The sequence below is a fragment of the Helobdella robusta genome (genome assembly GCF_000326865.2).
Source record: "Helobdella robusta unplaced genomic scaffold HELROscaffold_27, whole genome shotgun sequence".
Classification (NCBI taxonomy): domain Eukaryota; kingdom Metazoa; phylum Annelida; class Clitellata; order Rhynchobdellida; family Glossiphoniidae; genus Helobdella; species Helobdella robusta.
In genome coordinates this window covers 1484896-1494642 of record NW_008704392.1, presented here as the reverse complement: position 1 = coordinate 1494642, position 9747 = coordinate 1484896, and the positions used below count along the sequence as shown (strand labels likewise).

General features: G+C 33.0%; 2 protein-coding genes across 2 annotated transcripts in view; one reads left to right on the top strand and one right to left on the bottom strand.

Annotated features, from left to right (window-relative positions):
- Positions 1-1727: 1727 nt before the first annotated feature.
- HELRODRAFT_185649 (hypothetical protein) lies at positions 1728-6329 on the bottom strand. Its single transcript, XM_009020291.1, has 12 exons — positions 6090-6329; positions 5793-5896; positions 5513-5646; positions 5097-5217; positions 4593-4680; positions 4036-4152; positions 3693-3765; positions 3141-3233; positions 3030-3056; positions 2826-2890; positions 2232-2351; positions 1728-2117 (listed from the first exon to the last, which is right to left on the bottom strand). The coding sequence occupies exons 1-11, from the start codon at positions 6208-6210 to the stop codon at positions 2290-2292; spliced, it is 1005 nt and encodes a 334-aa protein (XP_009018539.1). The 5' UTR covers positions 6211-6329; the 3' UTR covers positions 1728-2117; positions 2232-2289.
- Positions 6330-7801: 1472 nt separating this feature from the next.
- HELRODRAFT_157121 (hypothetical protein) overlaps positions 7802-9747 on the top strand; it is a gene marked incomplete at both ends in the record, with an annotated part of 6930 nt that continues 4984 nt past the window's right edge. Inside the window, 5 exons of the mRNA XM_009020290.1 lie at positions 7802-7911; positions 8150-8219; positions 8499-8576; positions 9229-9276; positions 9568-9640. Coding sequence (XP_009018538.1) covers positions 7802-7911; positions 8150-8219; positions 8499-8576; positions 9229-9276; positions 9568-9640 — 379 coding nt within the window. The remainder of the gene's footprint in view (positions 7912-8149; positions 8220-8498; positions 8577-9228; positions 9277-9567; positions 9641-9747) is intronic.

Below are 9747 nucleotides of genomic sequence, written 5' to 3'. Positions count from 1 at the left end.
AAATTGTAGCATCATCATCATCGTCGTCGTCATCATTATCATCATCATCACCGACTGCATATAAAACGTGCACAAAATCTTGCTTTACGATTCCATGGAAACGTGACTAATGACGTCACCAACGAAGATGATGATGATGATGATGATGACAGTGGCGGTGATGATGACAATGATAATAATAAAAATAACACTAATAAAGATAATATTAATTGCGTGGATGAAGTAAAAGATGATGAAGGTGAAGATGAAAATGACGACGATGATGACAATAATGATGATCTCAACGATGATGATGAAGAGTATGACGACGACGATGATGAAGAAGATGGTGACGATTTTCTCTGCTCCTCGCTGCGTTTGTCATTTCCTTCTCAGTTTAGTTTCAGTGTGTTCATGACGAGTGCAGATTTCTGCCATGTGTTTGTGATAGTGTCCATTCTTTCATTTGTTCGTCAGTTCGTTCATTTGTTTTTTCGTTCGTTTGCTTGTTCATCCATTCACTTGATCGTTCGTACATAAATTAATTATCCCATAATTAGTTTAATATTTTTTCATGGTCTAACGTAATATTTGATAACATTTATTTGATATGCATAATTTTTTTTTATATGCTTCCATATGAAACTTTTTTATAGGCTTCGACTAGCTAGGCCAACAATCATCACCAACAACTTCGACATCTGAACGAAAAACAATGAAGAAAATTTTTTAAATGTCAAGGTCGGTTCCATTGTTGTGTGATCGTGAAATAGAAAGCATCACTTACGTGCCCGTGTAAGTAGCCTGTACAAATAAATCCTACACACACTTTGAAGAAAAAAGGATTCGTCAAGATGAAAACAAAAAGTGGGAGGAGCTAATGAAGATGATGGACACTCCGCATAGCACGTGATCAATAACCATTCCTGGCGGTCCTCAGATTTTCATGCAGGCTTTGTTTGAAAATCGTCACACACACACACATACACACGTACACACACAGACACGCACACACACACATGTCACACATGTATCGTTTTTATAAAGCTTCATCCCCGTGTTTTTGCATTAAGCAACCAACTTGAGTTATTTGAATCGCACAAATTTCGTTTAACAAATAACAACACAGTTCTCTCTATCTCTTTCTCTCCCTCTCTATCTCTCTCTCTCTCTATATATATATATATATATAGGTGTGTGTGTGTGTCTGTGTGTATGCGTGCAATATTTTACTTTCAAAATCAAAATAATTTTTTTTTTCTGTAATAGAAACGCAGAGAGCCTTTTTAAAATTTGTTCAATGCAACATTTGACCATTGATGTAGTAAACATAATTAAGGGGAATGAAGATCACACAAGGTTTCCAAAAATAGAACATCATTAACAACAACAACATTAATTACATCATTACATGATAAAAAATTCATCAACATTACATTACGTTGGAATAAATACACGCTGTTGCCACAAATACACACACACACACACCACACCACACACACACATATACATACAACACCCATACACACACACAAACATACAACGCACACATACCTATAAGCAACACACACACACAAACATATACATACATACATACAACACGCATATACATACAACACATACACAAACAACACACACACATACACACACACACATACACACACACACATACACACACACATACATACTACGACAACAACAACAAACACACATATATACATACAACACACACACACATACATACAACGACAAAAACAACAACGTGTAACATGTCAACACGTCAAATGTCGTCCAGTAATAGAACGGAAGTGCGAACGGATGGTTGGATGGTGAAAAAAAATGAATGATTGACTGACTGATTTAATGAAAGAGTAAACTGATAAATGAATAAATGGATGAATGATTGGATGAATAAACGATTGAAAGAAAGAACAAACAAATGATTGATTCAAATAAATTGAAGAAATTTGAAAAATAAATATTCTTAAAAAAATTGTCACCCCGTATCAAAAATATCAACAAAAACCATCACCAACATTCACATCATCATCATCGACAACAATAACATCACCATCACCAACCTCATCATCATCACCACCACCATCACCGACAACAACATCATCATCATCAACATTATCACAATCATCGCCAACATTCACATCACCATCATCATCAACATCATCATCACCATTAACACTATCACCACCATCACCAACAACAACATCAACAACAATATCATCATCATCGCCAACATTCACATCATCATCATCAACAACATCATCATCAGCAGCAACATCATCATCATTATTTTCATATGCTCCACACGTATGCATAAACTTTCTGCCACAACGGTATGAAGTCCAACAACGGCTCTGGAAAAAATAAAAATTATTATATTCAATTATTCATTCACTTATTTTTTCACCCATTCATTCATTCATTTATTCATTCATTCATTCATTCCTTCCTTCATTCATTCATTCATTCATTCATTCATTCATTCATTAATTCATTCATTCATTCAATCGTCCAGTCATGTGCAGTCATTTGACCAATCAATTCGGACAACGACTATAACAATAACAACAACACAAGAACAACATCTTAACAACAACAACAACAACAACAAAACATCATGAACAACGACATCATCATCATCGTCGTCATCGTCATTATCCTCTCCATCATCATCATCGTCGTCATCATCACCATCATCATCATTATCTTCATCATCATCACCTCCATCATCATCATCATCTCTATCATCATCATCATCGCCGTCGTCATCAGCCGCACCAGCCACAGCAGCAGCCACAATGGCAGCCACAACATCATCAATGACTCACTGAGAACAATATGTAGAATAGGAATCTTTCTCATTAGGAAAGCAAGGGCAAAGAAAATTTTCATCCTTCGGAAATAATAATAATAATAAATAATAATAATAATAAATAATAATAATGATATTTAACAAATAATAATAATAATATTTAACAAATAATAAAAATAATAATTACGAAATGACGATTTCAAAACCAAAAAAGACAAACCTCGAGTAGCTATCATAGAAAGGAGACCTTATGGAATAGGTAATAATAATAATAACAATTATTATTATTATGATTATAATAATAATAATTATTATTATTATTGAGACCTACCTGAGCAGGTAGAGAACCATCATCATAGTCCTCCTCTTCATCTCGACTTGTTCGACGCAGTTCAAATCCCTTGCGGTGCCGACCAGCAACAAACTGGTGTGGGACGATTCAAGAATGAATGAATGGATGGATGGATGGATGGATGAATTGATGGAAAGATGAATGGATGTATGGGTGAATAAATGAATTAATGGATGCATGAATGAATAAAGGAATGAATGGTTCAAATCCTTTGAAATTCCGACAAATAATAAACTGTAGAACGATTACAAAATGAATGATTAGATAAATGAATGAATGAATGATTGGATGAATGAATGAAATAATGAATGAATGAATGAATGAATAAATGAATAAATAGATGAATGAACGGATTGATGGATGAGTGGATGAAAGAATAGAACAGCCATTACGTAATAGAAATTTTTTTTTCAAAATACTTTAGCAAAAAAAACATTCTAATATTTAGATGAATGAATAAATGAACAAACAAATGAGAATGAATGAATGAATGAAAGAATGAATGAATGGATTGATTGACTGATAAATTACCTAGATATATCCACAGCAAATGATATCAGCCATGGTTTCCATGATTTCAAGCCACAAAGATACAGGCTTGATACTGTGTTGTTGGATGGATAGATAGGAAATGGAGTATTTATTTATCCATTTATTTATTCATTTTCACGTTCATTCATTCATGCTCTCATTTATTTATTCTTTCAATCATATGTTCTCCATTTCTCATTTTTTTGTATTGCAATCATTAAATCGTTTCATTCATTCATTGGTGCATTCAGTTGTTCATTCATTTAATAAACCAATAAACCAATCATTCATTAGTTCACTCATTCATTCACTAAAACATTCATCCATCCATTTCTTCACTAACAATGAATAATAGGCCTAGTTATGTGCATGCACTCGCCAACCAATCGCCTTGCAGATAATTGGGTCGGTTTGAAAGGTTGCGTGGTGAAATGACCGGACGACGATATCCAATCATCGCCTGGCTTGTCTTGCGTGTGATGACGACGACGATGATGAAGATGAGATGATGACTACCATAATAACAATGATGCAATAGATACCATGACAACAGCAACAACAAGTTATAGATACAATGACAACAGCAGCAATGATTGTAACAGAAGGCAGTGAGCTGGTGTAGTGGTAGCAGCGCCTGGTTCTGGCGTCGCAGTGACCAGATTCGATTGCTGAGATATCCCAGTCTATCACATGCAATGTGCGTGTGATGCGTTGATTCAGGCGTATTCATACACGCCGTGTATGTGTGTGCATGTGTATGTTTGTGTGCGTGTGTGTGTTTTTCGTGCTTTTTATTGTATTGCTGAAAATGAATAAAGACCGAGAGAGAGAAAAAGAAAGAGAGAGAAAGAGAGAGAGGAAGAGAGAGAGAGTTAATGAGATGAAGACGATGACACTCACAGAGAGATTCTGTACTTGGATATGCAGATGACTGAGTAGACATGTTGTTGTTGTTGTTGTTGTTGTTGTTGTTGCTATGGCGATCTTTCTGTTGTTGTTGATGACGGTGTTAGTTGTGGCGGTGATGAAAGTTATGAAAGTGTGAAAAACAACAGCTTCAAACGAAACAAAACAAGCAACAACAACACTTCACACAGAGCTCAACAACACTGAACAACAATAAACATTCTGTCTGGAGAAACAACAACGCAATAACCACAAACACACCATACACGTACACGAAAACAACGACAAAAACAAACAACAACTACCTACCCAAACAACAACTACCCAAACAACGAACAACAACTACTCAAACAACAAACAACAACACACACACAAACAACAAACAACAACTACCCAAACAACGAACAGCAGCTATAGAAGTGACAACAACAAACGAGCAAACACCAACAACAACCCCATCAAAGACAACGCCAAACAACAACAACAACTCCTACACACTTTCATCTTCAATGTACATAGTAATGACTGCAAATGCTGGTTTCTCTTTAGTGTTGGAGTTTCAGCGTTTGATGTCATACCACACTGAAAGTATAACAACAACATCAATCTCAACAACATCCTGAATGTAAAGAATAAAAGAATGAATGAATAAATGAATGAATGAAACAATGAATGAATGAATAGGAGAAAAAACGAATGAATGAATGAATGAATGAATAGGTTGATGGATAGATGAAAAAAAGATAGAATATAAGCTAAAAGTTTAACAACTCCAACTATAAAACTACAAAAACATTTTGAGTTTAATGAATAAATTATAGAAAGTATAAATTGATGGACACATAGATACACACACATACACAGACAAGCGCACACAAACACACAAACCAAAAAAAATTAAAACTTTCCCTAACTTAACAGCTTGAATGATGACGACAACGACCCACTTTTTAAGATCACCACCATGCTGGTAAGCAGTCACCTCGAAGAACACTTCCATCTCCTCCAGCAAGTTCAAACAAAATGATATCTTGCTAATGTTTGGGGGCTGGGAGCATTTTCATACAGTGTAATTACTAAATATCAACATTTATTATAATCAGGAGTATCATTACTAGCATCAAGAAAGAAAGAGAGAAAAAATAGAAAAAGAAAGAAGATAAAAATATAGTTATGCATGTATCCTTCACTGACCACATGGCTTTGCAATTTAGCTTTCTTCCTAAGTATGCAATCATTTAGAACGATTGTTAGGCTGATAGCAGAACTTAACAATTCTGACAGAGCTGGGGACTCTACTTTTATTAAAATTTATTATATATATTAATATTTATTTTTTTATTTTTAATTAATTTAAAATTTAAATTAATAAAATTAAATTGTTTCAATTTTAGGCACTAAATTTAACCTTTTAACGACTTGAAATTACGAGATTTCTTTATAAATTTTTTAAATCAATGAAGTGGAAGACAAGCTGTTCCAAACACTAACCCGGAACAATGTAGGTGAAGACGCGGGCGGCGTTCTCAATGGTCCCCACGAGTTCCACATTCAAGGTGACGAACTTCTTGTAAAATTCAACTAACTTCTGCATAGAATTTAAAACATTCATATTGAATTTTGTTATCTTATAACTAATTTAACGTTATTTAAATTTGTCGTCTGCTCCAGAGAAGAGGAAAACTCAAATTTAATGAAAAAACAATTAGCGAAATTTGGAATGAAAAAAATTTAAAAGTAAAAGGTGTGTTTATAATCTAAAGATGAACTTTGGTCCTAACAAATTATGTAGCGTTGTTCTTATTTTATATTGAAGCTAATTTTACCCAATTAAATCTTTAAAATAGTCTATATTTAAAAATTTATATAAAATTTAAATAAATTTTTAATTAATTACATAATTTATTATTTCAGTTATAAAGATATGCGTTTGTAATTTGATTCTTGAAAACATGAGGAACCATGGAGTTTATGATTAATTCCATTTGAACAGCTGATTTTAAAAGTTAAGTTAACATTTAACCATCATTAGCCATTGCCCGAATTTTAAAATGGTAAAAACTAAAAAATAATTTATTTTATTCAGCTTTACTGATGACAATTTGCACTTTTGAAAAATTTTACTAATTCCTAATATAATGATTTTAATGATTCTAACAAAAAAATTATAATTTTCAGCGAAGAAGTCTAGCACCTAGTCAGGCAGGTAAATTAGTTGTTGGCCCCACCTCCATCATCAACATAACCAGCAATGAAGTTGCTTCACGAAGGATTTCCATGCCAAACAGACAAACCGTTAGTTAAGTTCCCTGTTTATTGAGTTGTATAGAATAGACCAGAGATCTGCAATTTGTGTGTGTGTGACAATTGGCTGTGCAGTGTTCTATATGTGTGGTTCTTATTTTTTGATTAAATACTACACTATAGAATAGAGTATAGAGACATTGATTGATCAAATTTCATTTCAATTTCTGAACAAATAATTTATTTGTAAAATAACTATTAATTTATAATTAAATTATATTTATAAAAACAATTATATAGGGCATAGAAAATTAATCAAAAAGCTGTTTTTTTTAACAATAGCATGGTATATTTTTATAACTTTATATTTAATATTAATAAGATACCTCAATTCTATTTTATAAATTCAATAATTTAATCTGGAAAGGTCATTAAATCAAAATTAAAACGACAACGCGCCGACTCCGACAAAAACATTGATGACGATGATGACGTAGATGACGATGACGTCATCAGTGATGGTGGTGGGGATGATGATTTGCCTAAAAAATCCTCAAAAACTCCTTTGGAGTCTGTGGAAAATTTCAACAGAAGAGTTTCGCCAGCTCAACACGTAACTTTTTAGTTATTTTATACCGTTTTTTATGATCTAATTTACTTTTAAATTGATATAAATATTTTAATAATTATTTTCATTATTAAGATGACTACCATTTTAATTATTATTATTACTATTATTATTTTTTTTGTCTTTTCCAGGAAGAAATGATCAAAACAATTCTGGCCAAGCCATTTAAAATTCCAATCAACAATTATTCAGGTGTCTATTTTAATATTTCCCTTCAAAAACAGCACATTCCTAATCACTAATTCAAAAATAACACGCACCCCTGATCCAAAATTTGAAATAAATTGTTTGACTGCCTCCAGGGCCAACTCTAGCAGGTAGGGCACTGGGCATGAGACTGAGTGGTACGACCCAAGCCCTACATGACCCCTTCGAAGAGAATGCCCTGATTCTTTATGAACCTCCCAAGCAGAGTGCGCATGATCAACTGAAATTATCCAAGTATGTTCAGGTTTGATGGTGGTGTAATTGGTAGAGTGTCTGTCTTTTGTGTTGAAGTTACTGGGTTTAAATGCATGGTAGTTTTCTTTAGTGTGATGTTTATGTGGGCTGTGTTGGAGTTTTGTTGTACGCTATTTTATTAATTTGAAAATTATTTAGTGAATTCAATGGAAAATAAATTTTATTCAATTTCTAATTAGTTTAATTGTTGATTGAAATCTTTTTTTCCTCTATATAGAGAGAGTAAGTCGGTGCATGTTGTTGTTGATCCAGTGCTAACAAAAGTTCTTAGACCTCACCAAAGAGAAGTGTGTGTGTGTGTGTGTGTGCGCGCGCGTGTGTATGTGTGTGTGTGTGTGTGAGTTTGTGCGTGTTTGGGTTTCTATTCATCCTTGTGTGTGGATTTGTATGTATACTATCGTTTTGTAATCTTATTTGTGTATTTATTCATTAATTCGTCATTCATTTATTCGTCCGTTCATTCATTCATTCAATCATTTGTTCATTTATTCATCCATTCAGTAATTTGTTCGCTTGATCATTCATTCATTCACTCATTCTTTCATTCATTCATTCATTAAAATTAGGGAGTTAAGTTCATGTATGACTGTGTAACTGGAGTCCAAATTGAAGGAAGCACTGGATGTATTATGGCTGATGAAATGGTCGGTTGGTTGGTTGATTGATTGATTGATTGATTGATTGATTGATTGATTGATTGATTGATTGATTGATTGATTGATTGATTGATTGATTGATTGATTGATTGATTGATTGATTGATTGATTGATTGATTGATTGATTGATTGATTGATTGATTGATTGATTGATTGATTGATTGATTGATTGATTGATTGATTGATTGATTGATTGATTGATTGATTGATTGATTGATTGATTGATTGATTGATTGATTGATTGATTGATTGATTGATTGATTGATTGATTGATTGATTGATTGATTGATTGATTGATTGATTGATTGATTGATTGATTGATTGATTGATTGATTGATTGATTGATTGATTGATTGATTGATTGATTGATTGATTGATTGATTGATTGATTGATTGATTGATTGATTGATTGATTGATTGATTGATTGATTGATTGATTGATTGATTGATTGATTGATTGATTGATTGATTGATTGATTGATTGATTGATTGATTGATCGATCGATCGATTGATTGATTGATTGATTGATCGATCGATCGATTAATTGATTGATTGATTGATCGATTGATTGATTGGTCTAAAAGAGAGTTTCAACTTTCGTGTTATGGTGAGTATTGCTTTATATTTTCTCCATCTCAGGGTTTGGGCAAGACCCTACAATGCATTACGTTACTGTGGACTCTGCTGGTGAGCATGTTGCTTTGGTCTGAGTGAAATTTAAATGAATTACATTCAATCAATCCATTCATTCCTTCATTTATTTATCTAAAATTCTTTTTTTCATTCATTCATTCGTTTGCTTATTCAATCATTCATCCAATTTTTCATTCAAATTGGTCATCTATTAATTCATTAATCTATTCTTTTATTCATCATTTATTCAAATTGTTTTTTTTTATTCGTTCGTTCATTCACTCATTCATTCATTCACTCATTCATTCATTCAGTGTAACATTCACTTAATCACTCCATCATCAGAAGCAAGGACCAGCTTGTAAACCAACCATCGATAAGGCCATGGTAGTCGCCCCAAGTAGTCTTGTTAAAGTTGGTTGATTGGTTGGTTGGTTGGTTAGTTGGTTGTTTGGTTGATTGATTGGTTGGTCGAAAGATTTGTTGATTATGACGATATGTCTACGTTATGCGTTTGAACCTTCC

Excerpts from the sequence above, each read along its gene's own strand:
- HELRODRAFT_185649 (XM_009020291.1), bottom strand. The coding sequence starts at position 6,210 with ATGAATGTTTTAAATTCTATGCAGAAGTTAGTTGAATTTTACAAGAAG. Across the intron at positions 5,647-5,792 it reads CTAAATTGCAAAGCCATGTG|CCCCCAAACATTAGCAAGAT; the intron begins GTCAGTGAAGGA and ends AAATGCTCCCAG. Across the intron at positions 5,218-5,512 it reads GTCATCATTCAAGCTGTTAA|GATGTTGTTGAGATTGATGT; the intron begins GTTAGGGAAAGT and ends CTTTACATTCAG.